Source organism: Rhipicephalus microplus, chromosome 3 (assembly GCF_043290135.1).
Source record: "Rhipicephalus microplus isolate Deutch F79 chromosome 3, USDA_Rmic, whole genome shotgun sequence".
NCBI classification, from domain to species: domain Eukaryota; kingdom Metazoa; phylum Arthropoda; class Arachnida; order Ixodida; family Ixodidae; genus Rhipicephalus; species Rhipicephalus microplus.
The window spans coordinates 170,681,993-170,702,643 of NC_134702.1; the positions used below are offsets into that span (position 1 = coordinate 170,681,993).

General features: G+C 45.3%; 1 protein-coding gene across 7 annotated transcripts in view; it reads right to left on the bottom strand.

The window, feature by feature from the left end:
* Positions 1–462: 462 nt before the first annotated feature.
* LOC119168574 (neurofibromin 1) overlaps positions 463–20,651 on the bottom strand; it is a 237,568-nt gene continuing 217,379 nt past the window's right edge. For all 7 annotated transcript variants that reach the window (XM_075890506.1, XM_075890501.1, XM_075890504.1 and 4 more), the window contains 3 exons: positions 9,005–9,144; positions 8,873–8,919; positions 463–7,152 (listed from right to left, as the gene is read on the bottom strand). In XM_075890506.1, coding sequence (XP_075746621.1) covers positions 6,808–7,152; positions 8,873–8,919; positions 9,005–9,144 — 532 coding nt within the window. In that variant the 3' untranslated portion in view covers positions 463–6,807. The remainder of the gene's footprint in view (positions 7,153–8,872; positions 8,920–9,004; positions 9,145–20,651) is intronic.

The following is a 20,651-nucleotide window of genomic DNA, read 5'->3' on the forward strand; positions in this document are numbered from 1 at the left end:
CAGGATGTAAGGCGCAAATTGTGGCGTGCATGCCATGTACACATGATTTACATGACACCGTCACGGGGTGCTCGTGGCAGGTTTGTTAATTGGATACTTACCGAAATTGGTAACGTAAGGCACGACTGCATGACAAACGTAAATTGCAGGTGATGAATGAAAATCATGACATGTATGCCATGCACAACATGATTTATGTGCCATGCTCATGGCACTTGTGCTATGACTGCCTTGTTTTATTACACAAGCAAACATTATGGCATATGCATGACGTTGCTGACTGCTTCGCACTACATATACTTGCACAAGGCTTGGGATATGCCGAATGTTTTCGCATTGTGCACTATTAACAATTGCAGACACTGGTGGCAATGGCAGACAACTTGGCCATCATGATGGGCTGTTATTGTGATCTCATAACAGATTTCACTGTTAAAAGAATATGCAAATGCTGCTCGAGTGTAGCCATGGATAAAAGATATGACTTTAATTCTGATATACATTCAACAATACAAGAGCTGCTGAGACGGCACACTACGCTAGCACGTGGCACGTCAGTGAGCCGGCTCCACATCACAGTTCCCGACAGAAGGGCGGAACAGCGGGACAAGACAAGAGGTGGTACTTTGGTATACGCAACTGGTCAACCTGGCGAACAGGAGAGGGCAATCAACCGTAAACAACACGTCTGCTCCGGTTGGAGCAGTTACAAAAAATAGACACATTCGTCACTGTACAGTTTTGGTGGGCAGCACAAATCCACGCACTACAGGAGCTCATCGCGAGGTGCATCACGCATGATAGAGTCATGGTCGCTGCTACAAACTTGTACTTTTCCAAGCACGCCGCAAAGGTGTCACTAATAGCATACTCCGCACAGTGTGCTGGCACGAATTAAGAGGGCAAGAATGTACTGAATGATGCTAGCATCAAGAGCATCATAGGTACAAACCCTTACAAAATTACGAGTACTTGCGACTTTCACGGACTGGGTGCAACCACGCATCCTACTTTGGTAGATCCTTCTTCGAAAGAGATGAATTGATTACTACTGGCTTCTACTAGGATTACTACTGCTGACAGAGAAGGACCAGTGAAGCTCTTGCAATGCTTGCCAAACAAATTTCGATATACATGGTTATTCAAGCCTTAACAAAACCCACTTCTGAGGTTGCTGCTGCTTTGTTTCAAAACTTATATAAAAACAATGTTTCCAAATCCATACGACCTGCGTACACTTTTATCAAAAACTGGGACATCTTTAGGCATCAAAGTAGGGTTGCTTTTTTTATCTCAAGGCCTTAATTGTATTGGTTGAAACAAGCTATGCCTGTCACTTTCTCAGTAAGACCATACTCATTGCAGTTTATAGACAGAGCTTTACACAAACACATAGAAGGACCCACAGAAAGCAACACTGTGGGATGTGCACGTGACGACAGCCTAATGCCTTGACAGAGGGGAAGGGGCCAATTTACGGCACACAACGAAATCGCCTGGACACAAAACGGTGCACAAACCAGAGATCCAGAACAGCACATACCTATGAAATACGAGACCAAGACAAAACATAAAACATATCAGCTGTCTTCAGAAAACATTGAGTAAAACAGTGGTTAAAGGGACACTAAAGTCAAATAACAATTTACGTCAGAGTGAAAGCTCAATGTATGACAACATCTAAAACCACAATATTATCAACAACAATGCCCTACTTTCCGAGTAATTACGGTATATGCAAAAGAACACGAGCGCCGCAGTAGAACATCTTCAAAATGATCCCAATGATATCAGATGGACTGCCTACAATTAATCACTAGTAATTGATCTAACTGCACTAAATAGAGAGCCTTCTGTGCATCAAGAGATGCAATAAAATGCTGCTTGTTTGTTTTTGTTTGATTCATGGAAAGAAACAACCACCGGACATTACTATGAGGAATGGCGCGAGTGGTGCAAAAATTCAATTTTCGTGTGGTTACACGGGACAGCTAGTGCCATATAGCGGGGCGCAGTTGAAACGAACGTTTGCGATCTCGAAGCCATTGGCGGGAAATTGATCGATGGCCGTTGTTGCTGCTGTGGCTCCCGCTGCTTTCGGTCTGCTGCTACTAGCGCAGTAAAGCTGGACAACGTTGTGCACGGCAACAGTGATGCGAGTCGGTCCACTTCTTGAGGTGGGCAATTTAAAGCGCGCTAACGTTGAAGTGGTCCACTGCGGACCACTTAAACGTGATTTTATTCCAAAATATGCTTTTCCTTGGCACAAAAGTAACACTACGGGGTTTCTGGACCGCTATTTCAACAATAGTTGCCTTTAGTGTCCCTTCAACATTCATCTGTCTCTCTGTGGCAATATGTGTATATGATAATGGCCCACAAGTTGAACATGTGTGTACTCACTGTTAAGAAGAGAAGAACATTCTGTGGCGACTCAAAAACATGTGCAGAGATTACAGCAAACACCACACCAAGCACATGCACTTCACACACACAGACACACACCACTCACGCATATCTACAGGAGCAGGCCTCCTTTTGCCATAGAAAGATGTAAAATCTGGAACCATGCAATAAATTAGAACACATTCTCTCTCTCTCTCCAAAATAAATGGAAGAGGTAATCAACTTCTCTTTCGTACACCAACTAGCAAACCCAGATGACGACACATTGCGCGAAACAATGCCAGATCATGATTTTACGTGACGATGGCATGGATGATGAGAATGATGGCAGCAACAACAGCGACAACAAGAGCGATAATAAATGGGGGGAATGAACACCGAGGTAAGAAGCACGTGGCACAGCACACGCTCATCCTTCGATGCACGCTAGGCCGTTGTTGAAGATGCAAGTCTAGCAGGTAGGGGACATGACACACTCTGACAAAAACACATCCTGAAAATGGTCCTTCATAGTGTCTTTTGCACATAACTCCTTTGGCAGAAGGGCATCTCCTTCTCACATCACAAGTCAACAAAAAGCTGTCGCACTTCCTAGAGCGGTAGCCTCAGTGTGGCTGGAGCAGACAACAAAAGTGTGGCCCTGCACCTGACGACAAACCATTTCTCACGGCTGTCCTTCATCCGTATCCTTTGGTGTGCACACAGACTCAGCATATCTTTGAAGACTTTACAGAACGGAACTCAAGACCCCAGGCAAATAGAACTATCACTAAATGTTTTGTGTTGGTGAAATAATATCGTCACAACTGCCTTAAATGAGACTACATGCAACCACAGGGCCCTGCAAACACCACACCTTGACTGCTCCACAGCAAGACCTTAAACACGCTGAAACTGCCAGCCACCCAAGTCTTAAAAAAAAAAGGTAACTAAAATAACAAAGACAGAATGCCACTTATGAAACATCACAGCCTCGTTTCATGAAAAACTCCTCACTATTTGTACTCTTCATTTTGTGTTTGTGTGTGTGTCACTGCTGACTCTGAATATCACTTCAGCTGGTGAGATAACTGTCTTGAGTAACACTGGCAAGTGAAAGCGACCCCACCAGACACTTTGCTCGCTTGAAGTTCAGTGCACGCAATGCAGCTTCTACACTTTGCAAAAGCTGTACAAGCCACATGACAACAACATCCGAGTCTAAATAAAATCAGGGATTGCCTCCACAACGTGAATTGGAAGCGTCTCTGTCTCAGCTCTTAGAGTTACTTCTGTGCCCAACTTGAGCCTAACTGTGCATGTCTTCTTTGAAGCACCAGACGGCAGAAACTGTACAGCCTTCTCAAAGCCCACATGATTCTCACAAAAACTAGTGCAGTCCAACGCTGTGCAGTGTCAACCAACATGGGACAGAGTCTACGATCCCTAATGATACCATCTTCCTAAAAACACCTGAGTGAGTGGCAGCCCTTTTGACCACTCTTACTCGACAACTGTCAAGGTGCTCTTGACGCATCACATGGGCACGCAATAATGTTTTCAGCAACACTTGAGGAATACCACAAAAGGTTGTTCTGTAGCGAAGATCCAACGCGGTGAACTTTCAAGAGTATCTGCTCTGCATTGACCCAAACGTGTTCAATAAATACTGACTACACTGCTTTTTGAAGGAAACAAGTCCTCAACCTAGTGACTTTACCTACTTGAAAATATGAATGTGTACTTTCAGGTGGCCAACTACGCACTAACAGACTGCAGTCGACAAAACCTCAATAATAATAAAAAAAAAATCTCCACCCATTGGTCACTTATACACTAACCTATCAACCAATCTTCAGAGAGTATGCTATCCGATAATTATAATGTATGGCTGCTCTTTGAGAACCCTTGAATATCACCCAGTGGTACACTTATTTTATGCTCTGCAGGCGATGCTGTACCAGACATGCTAACAGTGCCATCTCACAAGTCTTATTCTCTGTGGAATAGGTATAGTTAAACCTTTTTATAACAAGGTTGGTAAAAAAGGCAACCTTCATTACAATAAAACTTCATGAAATTTAAGTGCAGTCTTCAATTACAGTACAGATACCAAACAATTTATTTTTACACAGAAAGTGGTACTGCAATGTTCAAATAATCCACCAGTATGAAAGTGTGTGGTGTTCCACGGACATTAAGTAATAAAAACTTCAATAGTTTGTTAAATTGAAAATTTCATTACACAGAAGTTCATTATATCGAGGCTTAACTGTACTTGACATATGAGAAATAAAACTTGGCATAAGGTTATGTCAAGTCCCATATTCTCAATGCATCTTTGCCCTTTCAGTGTTTTGGCCCCATGAATACGTGGTCCACTGTAGCCAATAGTTAAAAGAGAAGTACCAGCCTGCTCACTTAGTAGTAAATAGGTCCACATTTAGAGCACCTTCTGGGTTATAATTAATTGTGTAATGAATTGCAACGTACAGGCATAAGCATCGAATTTAGTCATGCATACCCAATGCTCCTTCCTCTTATACTTGATGCACTGTTTTGTAATTGTGAAGACAAACAGCAGGAGTAGACCAGCGTTGCCTGCTCATACATAAAACAAACTATGCATTCGTCCACAAAACTATCGAAAATGCCCAGAGCCGTAAACGCACAGCATGGGCAACATTCTTAGGAAGTGCCCAAGATTGACCTGAACGTTCGAAGTTGAAATGCTTCTTGCTCAATACATTCTTTGTCGAAGCTGGCTGACCACAAAGAGGCTAGCATTACCCAATCACACGAAGCTGGCACAACTGTTGTTCACACCACACTACGAAAAGCGTGCACTCCAGAAAGTTGCACAGTGCACCGTTTGACCATTTCACCACTGAGTGTTTTTTTTTTTTTTTACATAGCTGTCACCTACCCGCCTGAATCATGGCTAGCTTCCGCGTCACTTTATGAACCCCGTTACAAAAACAAAGGAGCATGCAAAGAGCACTCAGCGATTGTCAATCCTAGAAAAAAAGAAATCCAACGGGCAAGACACCAGCAATCGAAACGATTCGCCGCCGCTAACTTGCTTTCGAGCACATCAGAGACAAGCACGAGCTTCTCTTCAAAGATGCCAGAGTAAACTTATTCAACTAGATAGAGACTTGTCACTGGGCTCCCAAGACCAGATTACACTAAGAAATGCAGAGATTTAAAGTCCCAGTCCTTCCCTTTCACAAAGTTCTTTTAAGCAAGTGACGTATTCGACCCACAAGTTCAAGCTAAATGCACGGGTCTGTCACACCGTGCTTCCAGTTGCAAAGTTCACGAAATAACTTTTGGTCGCGTCTACCTAGAAAAGAAAACCTGCATAATCATAGCAACTGGTCACAATCTTACCCATAATGAAGCAGTTGAGCTGCAACCCTCTAAAACATATCCAGAGTGAAACGAATGGCGATGATAAAGCAAAGATTCTCTGAACAAAAGTCTGGAGACTGTTTTGCTGCTGGAGTGCCTCTCAAGATGAGAGACCGTGCACTCCCATCCAGCTTGTCGTGAGAGAAACTACCACAAGCTGCTTCTTCGTTAGACAGCTGTTCGGAACTTGCAACTGTGCTGCCGCAAGACGCAGATTATGCAGCCACACATTTGTCAAGATAAGCGCATCGTGACGAGCTGTAACTGCGGTGGGAAATACGAGGATGCTTGCCACAGTGTCACATGGAGGTTTCATCAGTAGGTGACAGAGCACTGTGATAACTGCACCACTTGAGGTGAAGCTCCGATTATTGTCAAACATGCGGAGCTAGAAATAAATGACAGGAACAACTGTCAGATTGTAAAGCAGACGTGGTTCGATGGCCATTTGGTGAACACTGCAGTGAGTGTGCAGCAGCTATCACGACTTGAGCTACCGGAATGGAAAATGTGTTGCCTAAATCCTTGCACTGACACAGCAGTCACAAGTTAGGTCACAATTTGATGGCCCTGCCATGGCTACTGCACCAATAAGAACAGCTTTCACACTGGAACCACACTGCCATCTAGGCCTCTGTGTAGAAGAAGCCATCGAAGTCGACCCCAGGGTTACCTCACATGTTGAAGTCAGCCTTGAAGCACAGGCCGAGGCATCACTTGCCCTAGGGTTCCGAGAGATCTGGCGATCCGCATATGGTACAATCACAGAGACTGTAGCGGCCCCGATACGAAGCAGGTGACCTGGCTAGTGGTGTAAGGTGGGACATTGTCGAAAGCAGACACCTTGGTCCCATCGCAGTAGTGTAGGCTGGGTTTCGCAGGGCACACCGAAGAACATCCTCACCTGGCACTGTGGCACTGTGGAGTAATGGTGTCCAATGAAATGTAATCACATCACAGCCTTTGTTGTAAGGTCCCGCGACTAACGGTGATAAATGCGGTGTTCTTTCAGTGCGAAGTGCGTCCGCTTTTGGGTGCCCCTGACCCGCTGGTGTTTTTACACTTGAAGCTGCGTTGCTTGGACAATTGGGAGGCCGAGCGGGCACGGTCGGGCGGGGCACCCGATCCAGGTGTGGGTGCGCTCCCGCCCCCGTCCGAGCAGGCCCCGCCGTCTTTGTCGGTGGGTGAGGCCAGCGTCAGGCTGCTCATGGAGGAGGAGAGGTTGATAGCCGAGGCCACTGACAGGGAGCTTGGGTACTGGCTGAGCTCACCCTCGTCGGCTGGCAGACTCGTCTCGACCATGGCTTCGAGGCAGTTGACAAACAGCTCGGCGTTGTCCAAGTTTGTTTGGCTCTGGAGGAGAAATGCAAAAAACATGCCATGAATGACTTAATTAAAACCTGGGCTGACTGCTAGGCTTTCAGTCAGTGAAAGGGCTAGGCACACATACACCAATAAGAGACAGAAGAGAGAGTTTGCATTCAATGTTTTCCTTCTCTCATGCACCCATCTGCCACCTACCTTTTTCATCATCAGTCAATGACCATATTTTCTCTATGATCAGAAGTATTTCGCATTCTTATTAATTATGAAAGGCAAGCCCAATGTGTGTTCCCTACATTTTGTGGCCATCATCAATGCACAAGTAACCATTGTAGGAGAACAGTAGATGACAGCAATAAGACGACAAACGGGACCACTGAACAAAGTGCTGCACTGTAGCACTTGTCTTTGTCCTCCTGTGTTTTACGGAAGGAATAAGGCGCAAACGAGATGAGTACAAGAAGAGACATCGACAAAAACCACGCCAGACATTCGTTTATGCCTCTTTCTGTGTTCATCTCGTCTGAACATTCCGTCATATAAAAAATGCCCTAACTAGCCCAACAAAAATTTGTGGGGATCCGAGACGCACCCGGAACCATTTTGCGGGCATTTTGCCGTACGGCCGCTTTTTTTCCTTTCTGTACTCTGCTAACGGCACGTGGCAATATATGGCGCCACACGCATGCGCGGCACGTGTTGCGAGAATCGGGAGGCCGAGTCACGTGCGCGCCAGAAAGGGGCTCTGCTTTGTTGGTCGGCGCCTGGTAAGCATGTGTTTCCTTCGTCCGCGTCCCCTTTGGTAATCGTCGGACTGTAGCCTGCCTGGGTGCCTTGGCATCCCCGGCAGACGTGTTAACCTGAGCGTTAGCTTCAGTACCGTACGCTAAGCCAAGAGCAGTGCCTAGTGCTTGAAGTGGTTGCACCACACCAAGCCGCACTTGCCGTAGGTCTACGTGTATGAGATTTGCCCTAAACCTCGCGACCAGGCCCGATGGTCATCGTCAGAGTGCGCAGCATAGTCGCAACGAACCTTTTCTCGACCGGCGTGTCAAAGCTCCCTATTGCCAGCTGAGACGTTCTCGCGTTTTCCCCTTATTGTGAACGTCCGTGTGCGGGAGCATTTGCTCTCTGTGTCCCAGGAGCGGACGTTATATTGTTTGTTGTTCGGGGTGCTGCCAAAGGCAATGAAGTGTTTGTGTATTTCTGTTAATCAAACACTCTCTGTTTTGCCGCGCCCCAGATCCCCACAAAGTTTTACTTGTCCTGCGATTATACTGCTTAATATTTTGCTGTTTGAAAGGATATATCAAACACCAGACCTGAGAAGGCTGCTAAGAATTGTGGACTGAGCCTAGACAGCAAGTAAAAACACTGCACACACAAACACTGTTTCATCGTAAGCATGTGTCACTGGAAGAGTCCCAACACCTCAAAATGTGTTGACTACCATCAGACACGCATGCATTTCTTTAGCTCAGTGCCCCCATTGCACTACTAGTGACCAGCACTGGCTTTACATTGATCACAATACACTGTAGATAGAGTGATACAGTCTGCACTAAAGTGATGACTGCCACAGCATTAGCGAGGAAATTCGCACAACATCCTCTCAAGCAATACAGTGTAACTAATGATCGGGTGCTGCTTCAGTCAACTTGTCTACAACACGAAATCACTGAGCAATAAGGAATAACTGAGGAACTCTCGGACACCTGTACAAATGCGATGAATACAAAGTGACACCAACCGTGGAGAAAGGGCCAGCGAACCTCCACAGTCCCCCAAAGCCGCAGGCTGCAATGGAAGAAAAGCACGCGTTACGCACAACAAAGCGCAGCTCCACAGAGTGAGTGTATGGCGGAGTGAAAGTGAAACGCACTCTGCAAGTAGTGCAGCTGCTGTTGGCTGCTGTCCTCGCAGGCAATCATGTTCTGAATGATGCACTGCACAGCACTCAGGATGATGTGGTCGTGGTTCTGTGACAGCACCGTCGTGATCTTGGCATCCAATAGGCTGTGACTGCAGCAAGGCAAAACGAGCCACGAATCAGCTTGAAAAAGATGATCGGGGCATTTCTTGGCACTTTGTAAAGCTCTTTAAAGGCCTAAACACGCAAAACGAGGCAGTACCTCTGCATGTAACTCAGGCCCGTAACCAGGAATTTTTTGGGAGGTGGGCGTGGGCACTTGTTAAAGACTTTGACTGTTTTAAATAAATGCTTATTTTTATTAGCTGTTTTCAGTAAAACACCTTCCTCCATCAGAATTCAGGAGAGAGTGGGGGGCTCATGTAACTACAGAACTTCTGGACAAAGTTTTCCCGAGTGAACTCCCCACAAGGACGTAAAATTTCAGTGAATCTTGGCTAAGAAAATGTCTTACCATATGTACTGTTGTGAGGAACTTAAGTGGGAACACACAAGCATGTGGCAATCAGCCTCAAACAACAGTTCAATACGCACTCGGACGGTGCAGTAAAATACACACTGTAAAGAGTGATTCTTTTGTGTTAACTGTTGTCGCTCCCATGAAGTGTCTGTTTTTACAACATGTGGAATGTATGACAACGACAACAGCTTCAACATGAGGCGCTTGACATTGCACTCAGGCGTGGCAAAAAGCAATATTGTTTTTCTTAGTCTTATTCTATTTTATCTCTTGTGTGACAGATGCACACACAAGCAAACGAAAAAAATATAGATCAACAGCAGGTGTCGTGTGAAGAGCTAAAACAGCACGCACTAATGCGTAGTGTACTGTCTTACCATCATGAATAGCCTGTGACATTCAGTCAACTGTCCTTTTGCATTGGCCAAAATGAGACGGAAGTGCCAACCCTTTCCACTTGGTTTCCTTCAGTGGCCACGATGAGACGCCATACATTGCCTCTTAGACCGTTTTCTACGCTCCCACATGTTCCCGCTCATGCAGCTTACAATATTACTCACAAACTATGAGACGATACAAAAGTACGTGTTTCCGGGGTTGAGTAGCTACACATGTACTGTCAGCATACGCTGGTGCGCCTGTAAAAAATACAAGCAAATAATACCACACGCCAAACCACAGTGCAGACCATTGATAATGTAACTGCCTATAGTGCAGGACTAGTTACAATGCGTTTTTTTTTTCTTACTCCTGTTAACACTTCCATAGAATCTCACACATATACATGCTGCTTATTGTGCAGCCCACCAAGATGCAAGACTGGTTATGCTGGAAAATCTTTGACAAACGCGGTAGTGAGTGCGCTTGTGAAAGAAGTGAACTGGGGAGAGCACGACAAAGTTGTTGTAGAGGGGGTGCAGGGTGAACGAACAATGCGCGGAAGGAAAGAAAAAGATAACAAAAAAACTGCAGCAGTACTGCTTCAGCTCACCGAGTGAGGAAGGAGGGGGCCTGCCTATATGACGGAGCAACCTTTGCACCGACGTGGCTCGGCCGCCCGCTTACTCACTGTGCGCACTCCACATGGCAAGTGCGTTCTCATCGAGTGTATTTTGAACTTCCTGTCAGGAAAAGTGTTATCCTAATCTCCCTTGGTACCTCGTCCATGAGTTTAATTTTTTCTGGCTTTGTGTTGTGAGCTTTCATTTTGCTGCTAGTGCGCGGACTTGCATAACCTTGGTGCGGCCTGTTGTCATCGCTGATCTCATGGCCGCGAATGCAAACTTTTTATCACATGCGCTGCTCAGATTTTGGTTCAGTGCTGGAGTGCAATCTTTTCGACCCCCGGATCTTCCATCTTGTCATGGACAAACTTCTCGCGACAACATACTGAATGACTAGGCCTAATAGTGTTGGTAACTTTTCTGTCATGCCCACAAACTATCAAAGTTGTGGTATGGAATGTAATTAACGAAAATCTTTGCGGTAGCTGCACTTGATGGGAAGAAATATCCATCGTTAATAAAAACAATGCCATAGGTGCCATGTGTAACACCCAAATGGTGGTTTGCGATTAGAGTGCAGTTTCTTGAAATCAAATGTGTGCCTGTGAAATCAAAGGATTGGTACTGTTCAGTGCGTAAACTTTCACTCGTGATTTGACATAATTTCAGCAAAATGCGGATAATCGAGATGGTCTGAAAGATAGTCGACAAGTTTCCGCGATGGTGCTTTCTTTTGTTAGTCAACCCCACCGTCCTCCCTTGGTGTTTATTTGGTTGGCAATGCGGATCTTCAGACATTAATTCTTTAACATATAGCGCGTTGCATGGCTAGACTTTCGAACACGTCAGGCTGCATGCTGAGCACACTTGGCCCAACTGGAGCCTTTCAAAGAGGTTGTCTTGTTTATAGTGCGGCACCGCTTATAGTTGATAGTTATGAAAGGCACATAAAAACATACAGAACACAAATGAAGAAAACCATACAGACACAAGCGCCGGACTCGCAACTAATTGTTATTCATGTCGACTCACACATAGGTTTTGAGCATTATTTACGCGTTCCATCTTTTCATCTTTACATACTCATCATCACCAGTCAAGTTTAGATTGTGGGGCACATACTCGAGACAATAAGGAAGAGTATTGAAGGTACTGGACACTTGACGCTGTGAAAGTGAGCTTTGAAAGGCACGCTCGAGAAGCGAGAACGTATTCTTCAAACCAAGACGGTCCACGTCAGCTTCGGAGCCTGGCTTGCCCGTGCTCAACCTGCTGAGGTGTTCTTGGCTGAGGATTGAGTGGTTCTAAACTTTCTGTCTTAGAGTCCGATTCTATAGTTTATCTGTTTCTGGGTCTAACCATATCTCTAGTGCTCATGTCGACCACTTCTCCTGGCCAGGCGCGATCCGCCTGGTCAGCGTCCCTGCCGTCTAATGAATTACCGCTAGACTCCTTTTTCCGCAGTGGTATCGACAGTATTCCCGTGGCACTGGTACCTACAAATGGAGGCTTCATCAGACTTACAAACCCTCAGGCGGTTCAAAAGGAACTTAAGACAACTTCAAACCATTTCCAGACCATCACAGATGTGCGCCCATCTGGGCGAGGAGGTATCCTGTGTAGGTCGCCGGATCAGACCTGCGTGCAGGATCTTCTCAAATGCACCTCATTTGCTGCTACCCCGGTGAGTGCTTTTATTCAGCCTCACCTTGCATGTACCAAAGACCTTGTACGGGGAGTCGACTCCAAGCTGAGTCCAGCTGAGACCCTAGACAGGCTTTCTGGAGCAGGCGTAATTTCAATTTACCGGTGTAATCGCCTAGTCGACAACGAGAGGGTACCAACCGAATCTGTCATCGCGACATGTGTGGGCACAAAATGCCCGTCAGAAATAAAATTATGGCCACTGATCTTCCGAGTAGAACCCCTCGCTTCTCGTCCGATTCAATGCAAGAACTGCTGGAGATTCGGCCACAGTGCGGGAGGATGTAAATATAACGTTCGTTGTAGCACCTGCGGAGAGAGCCATCCTTCAAGCAAGTGTACTGCAACAGCGGAAAAGTGTTGTCTCTGTGGGGGTGGTCACTGCGCCGACAACTCTGACTGTTCCGCTCGTTCCCGGGAGGTCCAAATCCTAGAAGTTATTGACCGCCGCCGCTGTTCTCGAAGGGAAGCCATTGACATAGTTAGAGACAGGGCTTTTGGATACTCTGGTATTACAGCGCGCTGCACTTCCAGTATGGACTCAAACCTATCGCAGGCTATTGAAACTGCAGTGGAAAAGGCAGTGAGTAAGGCAATGGATAAACTCATATCTAACTTTTACAACTGTTTGGTGCAAATTCTTTCAAGTCAGATTGGACAAACAGTATAGACTAGTACAGAACCTGCAGTATTAGACATCACCAGCGATGCCACACAGCTACGCAATGTAGTGTTGGACAAACTTTCTGCATCTGCAGACAAGGCTAAGCAGTCACACCCACAGGTGCACTTAGACCGACATTCGCCTCAGCCGAGCACAAGTACTGCTACAGATATGGAACTCGATATACGCACTAATAAACATACCAGATCCCCTATCTTCACCGATCTCAAGTCCAAATCTAAACGGAATGAATCAGCTATTTCGCGTGAAGATGCTAACAAGGGCGCGACATGCGCCTCTGTGGTGCGCTCAACACCATAGGTCAGTTGAGGGTACTACAGTGGAACTGCCGTTCTATATTCTCAGCCTCAACCAACTTACATTACTTTTGCAATAACTTTAATCTTGATATTATAATTCTTCAAGAAACTTGGGTCACACCGGTAAAAAATTTCCATCTTGCAGGTTTTCGTTCTTTTCGATTAGATCGCCCATCACGTGGTGGTGGTTTAATGATCCTTGTATCAAGTAAATTATGCCATAGGGCGAAAATTTCTTTCAGAATGTTAGACTTAGATTGTGAAATATTAGCATTAGACTTGTGTCTCCCCGAATACCACCCTTTTTCAATTGTAAATTGTTACTTCCCCTCCGGTGTGCAAAGTATGCGTTATCTTGACAGCGTTTTGATAGCATGTAGAAAGAAAATTGTACTCACAGGAGACTTTAATTCACATCATTTGTCTTGGGGTATAAGGACAGATTCTTGTGGTAGGCGACTATGGGAATGGACTATTGATCACAACCTCTCCTGTCTAAATAAAGGTCATGTAACATTTTTACGAGGTCAAACTAGCTCAGTATTGGATTTAACGTTTTGCTCCAATGCAATCAAGGTTTTGTCATGGGCTGTTCTGGATTCGGCAACTAACAGCGACCATCTTCCATTAGTTTTTGACATTACTTGTCCAACAATAACTTTAGATCAGCCAAAACGCACATACATCAACCATAGCAAATTTCAAACCTGCCTCTGTTCTGCCATTTCCAAGCTTGGAAATGGCAGTACTAAAGAGATTGCATCTACGATTGGTTCAATGCTGGAGGGATCTAGAAAAAATTCCGAATTTTATATTCCATCCAATAAACGATCCTCCTCTCGTTGGTGAAATGATGAGTGTACGCGCAATTATAGAAGACGAAAAGCTGCTTGGAAAAACCTTCTTGTTAATCAGAGCCCAACGAACTGGAAGGACTATCAATTCCTTGCTGGCGTATTTAAGCGTACAGTGAACCGTGCGAAAGAAGAATACGACAGTAGACATTTTGATTATCTTTCTAAATTTAAAAATAAGCGGGCTTTGTTCGCTTATCTTCGGACAAAAAGTACTGCCAGCACCTTTGATGATGTTTGATGTTTTGTGGCGCAAGGGCCATTTCACGGCCAAAGAGCGCCAGTTCATTTTACTAAAAATATGGACAATGATTGTGATAAGCGGCTGTATAAGGGCCATAAAATTCCTCGCGGTAAGGCGGGTAAGAACATACAAGTAATAAAATCATGACCACGCCGTGAAAGGTGTGTGTGGTGTGAATAGATGACAAAAGTTGGTGATAATAAAAGACGATGGTGGATATGTATGGCATTAGCACAATTGCCTCACTTGTTCATACCCTTGCGTCCAAGGGCCGTGAGGCAAGTGCTTTCTTGTGTAGCCACCGCAGCAAAAACCTCTGTGGAGAGGTCGTGCTACGGAATGCCTGGGTATATGATATGAAAACTATGAATTTCTTTTAAAACGCTAACAATGATTTATGACTAAAAAGCGGTTCCCTACCGACGAACAATGCAGGATGTAAAGGTATATGTTGTCTGTAGGGTAACGGAAAGTGTTGTTTTCTTACAGTTTCTAACAGTTTGCACTCGATTAAAATGTGAAGAACCATTAGTGCTTCACCACATCTGTCACACAATGGTGGATCGCCACCGGACAAAAGATATGTGTGTGTCGTGTATGTGTGTCCTATCCTGAGTCTCGTTAGTATTACCTCTGTATGACGCGATTTCAATACGGGTAGCCAATGACCAAGGTGTGGCTTAATAATATGTAGTTTGTTTTGTGTGTGTGTATCCCACTTGCTCTGCCAGTAGTCCCTGAGGTTTCGTTTGAGAGACGGCTTAAGATCAAGGGCCGGGATTGATATGGGTGTAGGAGCATTGCTTTCGTGGACGGATGCAGCGAGCTGATCCGCCCTCACGTTGCCTAGAATCTCACGGTGCCCTGGTACCCAGTACACTACAACATGTTGTTTGAGTGTGTAGAGTGTGCACAAAATGGAGTAAAGTGAGACAAGGACTGGGTTTTTGTGTTTTTTAAGAGTGTGCAGAGCCGTTACCACATTGAGGGAGTCCGTATAAATTACTGCTTTTTGTATTTGTAATTGCTTGATGTGTTTAGCCGCCACAAGTATCGCATAAGCTTCCACTGTGAAGATACTTGTGCCTGGATTTAGAGGGCCAGCATCCGAAAAGAATGGGCCGACAGCAGCGTAGGACACAGAGGAGTTAGACTTGGAGGCATCTGTAAAGAACTCAGGACGTGTGTATTTGTGTTGAAGTTCCAGGAAGTATGTTCGGATATGGGCAATAGGCGCATGTTTGTTTCAAGGATATGTTTGTTTCAAGGAAATTGTTTGTTTCAAGGATATGTACAAGTCTGCAGTTTATCATTTTTTCGAAGACTTTGCACAAGCAGCTTGTAAGTGCAATAGGCCTATAACTCGAAGCTAAAGAAGGGTCCTTGCCCTCTTTCAAAATGAGAATAATAATAGCCTCTTTCCAGGAGGTAGGGATAGTGCCAGAAAACCAGATAGCATTGTACAAACAAAGTAAGGTTTTTTGTGTTTCGATTGGTAGGTTTTTTAACATTTCATACACCACACGGTCAGAACCTGGGGTAGAAGTACTGCAGGAGTTTAGAGACGTTCGGAGCTCAGCTAGACTGAAAGCTTGGTTATATGCCTCGTATTTAGTGGACTTGTTTTCGAGTTTCTGCTTTTCTATTCTTGTTCTGTATTTTTGGAAAGTGTCAGTGTAGTGGGACGAGCTGGATACCCGTTCAAGGTGTGCACCGAGGAAGTTTGCCTGATCTTCCGAGGTATCACCCTGAGTGTTTACGAGTGGAAGTGTGTGTACTTGTTTTCCTGTTATCCTACCGACCATGTTCCAGACTTTAGCCTCCTGTGTGTATGAATTGATCCCTGACAAACACTTCTGCCAGCTTTCTCTTCTGGCCTGCCGACGCGTTCTCCTGCCTTGAGACTTTATTTTCTTGAAGGTGTCAAGATTTTCGGCTGTCGGTGAGTTCCGAAGCAGCCTCCAAGCTCTGTTTTGCTGTTTGCGCGCGTTTCGGCATTCAGAGTTCCACCATGGCACATGCCGTTTTCCAGGGTGTCCATTTGTTTGTGGGATGCATTTTGTTGCAGCATCAATAAAAAACACTGTGAAGTAATTGACAGCAACATCAATGTTCAAAGTACATATGTCATTCCAACCTAAACGAGCGATAGTATAAAACTGTTACCAGTCGGCTCTGTTTATGAGCCACTTGGGAACACGTGGTGGACACTCAGTTACTGTAGTTGTGCTCAAAACTACGGGGAAGTGGTCACTTCCGTACAGATTACTGACGACTTTCCACTGGAGTAGAGGCACAAGAGATGGAGATACTATGCTTAGGTCTATGGAAGAGTAGGTGTTATTAGCGAGATTATAATAGGTTGGCTCTTTTTGATTTAGGACACACGCGCTCGACGAGAGAAGGAACTGTTCAATCAGTCGACCTTGCGCGTCATACCGAGAGTCACCCCATAGACCCCATAGCCTGCTATGCGCATTAAAGTCTTCAAGGAGAACATAAGGCTCCGGAAGTTCATCAATTAGAGAGTGTAAATCACGTTTTTGCAGCTGATAGCTAGGAGGAATGTAAATAGTGCAGATTGTGATCAGTTTATCAAAAAGAACTGCTCGAACAGCCACTGCCTCAAGGGATGTTTGGAGATGTAAGTGTGTGCATGCAATTCCTTGATTCGCTATGATGGCAACACCTCCGGATGATGTCATAGCATCAATACGGTCCTTTCGGAAAATAACGTACTTACGAAGAAAATTTGTGTGTTTTGAATTAAGGTGTGTTTCTTGTACACACAGCACTTTTGGTGAGTGTTCAAGTAAGAGTTCTTGGATGTCGTCAAGGTTTCTGAGAAGGCCCCTGACGTTCCATTGTATAATTTGAGTGTTCATGGTGAATGTGAAATAGTGCTGTGTGTACTAAAAGCGAGTGGCTGTTTAGACAGGGAGTTTCACTTAACAGGGCCGTCACCAGGCCCTGTTATCTGCTTTTTTGTTTTCTTGGCACTCTCCACGCAGCCACGCCGCTCTTTCGGCACCAAGGGTACCGACGTATCCATTGCCTCCTCAGAGGCACTGGATGCCCGCACGTGCAAGCTGTTAGTTCGAATTTCGGGCCTCGCCTGGTGAGGTGAGGCCTTGAGAACGGAGGACACTGGAGTCTCCGGTCTCTGTTTGGGAGTAGGCGGTGTAGCCTGGGCTACAGCCGCCTTGGGGGCAGGTGCCACAACCACCGGCTCGGTATGCGCGGGCCGAAGGAGTGGCGAGGGCTGGTGCGGCGGTGCCCCCTGACGCGCCGCATCAGCGTATGTAGGTCCATAGAATGGAGCGACCCTTCGCCGTGCTTCCTTAAATTTAATGTTCTCCTTCACTTTCAACGTAATTATTTCTTTTTCTTTTTTCCAGTATGTGCAAGATCGTGAATATGCGGCATGGTTTCCTTCGCAGTTTACACAGTGTGGCGGCTGTTTGCAGTTCTCAGACACGTGGCCTAGGACTCCACATTGTGCACAAGTCTGGCGACCACGACAGGTTTTAGAGCCATGGCCATGCCTCTGGCATTGGAAGCAATGACGAGGGTTTCGTATGTACGGCCTGATAGATGTCTTCGTGTACCCTGTTCGAATAGATTCCTGTAGTTTACTGGATGCAAACGTGAGTATTAAGTGTTTTGTCGGTGTTTCCTTATTATCTCTTCTGATGATGATTCTCTGTACATTAGTGACATTTTGGCTCTTTCACCCATCCAAAAGTTCAATCTCAGTCAAGTCAAGTAAGTCCATGTCAGATACCACTCCACGAGTTGTGTTCATTGATCGATGTGGTGTTATGGTTATTGGTATGCCACCGAAATCTGAAAGACGGTATAGCTTTTCAAATTGTTCTTTGTCACGAATTTCGAGGAGAAAGTCTCCACTAGCCATTTTTGTTACCTTGTATCCTGTGCCAAGAGTTTCGGTAAGACATCTAGAAACTAGGAAAGGAGAGACGGTCCTGGCTTGCTTTTCAGTTTTTTCACAGTGGATAACATGAAATTGAGGATATGTTTCTTTTGGCTGGTTGAAAAAATTTATATTATCGGGGCGTACCCGCTTTAAGCCGGTACGATCAGACAGTAGGGGGAATGCTCTATGCATGCCTGTCTTATTTTTGTTCAGCAGCGTTGGCGGCCACCCACCACGGAGCCCAACGAGGGGACGCTACAAGTTTGCGGATGCTGAAACCTGCAGACGCCAGCCGTACAACGCCACTATAACCCAATGCGCCTAGACTAAGGTAGGCTATTTGCACAGGGTTAACCCTAGCCGCCAGGAAGTTTGGAAGTAAACGGAAGAGAGTAGAAGACAGGACAGATAAATAGTAAGAGATAAAAACGAAGATGTAGGGAGAGAGAGATAGGAAAAGGCGACTGCCGATTTCCCCTGGGTGGGTCAGCCCAGGGGTGCCGTCTACGTGAAGCCGGGGCCAAAGGGGTGTGTTGCCTCTGCCGGGGAGCCTTAAAGGTCCAATCACCCAGCATTGGCTCAACCCCCAGGATCCTCTTTTCCCCGGACACGGCAAAGCCACGCACGGCTAGGCGTGGGAGGGAGCCGAAACTCCCCCGTAAGCTCGGGTCCGTGGTGTCGCTACACACCAAACGCCTACTTGCGCAGGCGCCCCTGCGGGGTGCCAGCACCTTTAACGTTGCAGTCATGTGTCTTGACGCCGGAAGAAATGAGCACCTCTCTAGAAGGCTTAGCACAAGATTTAGAACGCCGCTTCACTGCCAATTTTTCGGCTATTCAGTTCGTTCTGGTAAACTTGCATGAATTTCCAGAAGTTTCTTTAGCTGAATTGAGTCAGACAGTATTATGCTTACCGAGGACGGCTCCCGGACCAGATGGGATTACGAACTCTATGTTGAAATGTTTACTCCAGGAATCGCCTAATCTTTAGCTAGAACTAGTGAATTATTCGTTAGGGAACGCGTGGATACCTCCAGAATGGAAACTTGCCAAAATTGTATTGTTGCTAAAGAATGAAAATGATGCATACACGTTGGATAACATAAGGCCGATTGCACTGACATCAAACTTAGTGAAATTGGTTGAGAGAATCATCAATATAAGAATTAATGAACTCATTACCATGAGGTCAATTCTAAGTCCCTGTCAAATTGGGTTCAGGGCTGGTTGTTCAATTTGGGATGCCCACGTTGATATAGAGAGTCGGCTTCAATTAGCTCGGCTACATAACAAATATGCAGCTTTAGTTACTTTAGACATCGCTAAAGCATATGATACAGTGGAGCACTGTATTTTGATAGATCGATTAGAATACCTTGATTTTCCATCATACATAGAAGCGTGGGTTCACAATTTTCTTGCAGACAGGAAATTTTATTGTTTTAAAGATGGGTTTTCATCATCTACTCATACCCAAACGAGGAGAGTACCGCAAGGCTCAGTGCTTTTCCCGGTGCTATTTAATTTACTAACGAGCACCATTCCACGTAAACAGGATATAACAACTTATGTTTATGCAGATGATATCGCATTTTTTGCAATGGCAGATAACATTCAGACCTTATATGAACGGCTGCAGACTTACCTTAATATATTGGAGAGCTGGCTCGATGACAATAGCTTTTTACTTAATCCGAGTAAATGTGCCCTCCTTGTTTTCCCGCTGCAATACTTTGTGAACATCTCTCTGTCTTACCATCATGAGGATATACCACAGGTGGAATCTGTTAAATACCTTGGAGTAATTTATCACACATCGCTTAACTGGCGACCTCATATCTAATATATCGCCAGAAAAGGTGTGCAGGCCATTGGCATATTACGTAGGCTAAGCAATTACCGCATAGGTATGAGAATAGACACATTGGTAATGATATATCGCATGTACGTTCGTCCCATTTTGGAATTTGGTTGTGTACTTTTCTCTGGAGTTCCACCTTACAAGTTGCGGCCTCTAATTCTTCTCGAAAGAGAAGCTTTGCGCTTATGCCTTGGCCTTCCCAAAACAGTTGCCAACAATGTGTTGTATCTCGAATCGAGGGTCCCTCCGCTTTCTTGTAGAATTGGCCTTCTGACTGTTCAGACATTCTTAAGAATTTATGAATCACCATTACGACAATCAGAAACAGCCTTTATTTTCTGCCCGGAATCATTTTTTGCTGCTAGATGGCTGCGATTTCACACGCCACAAATTATATTTGTGCAAAATTTACTGGAGCCTCTAAACGTACGTATATGCGACATCATGCCGAGTCGTGATAATTTAGCCTCGGTGGAAATTCAATTCGACGACATTTTTCCTAATAATGCCAAATTACTTCCCCATAACATTTTGGATGGTTTACTACAAGA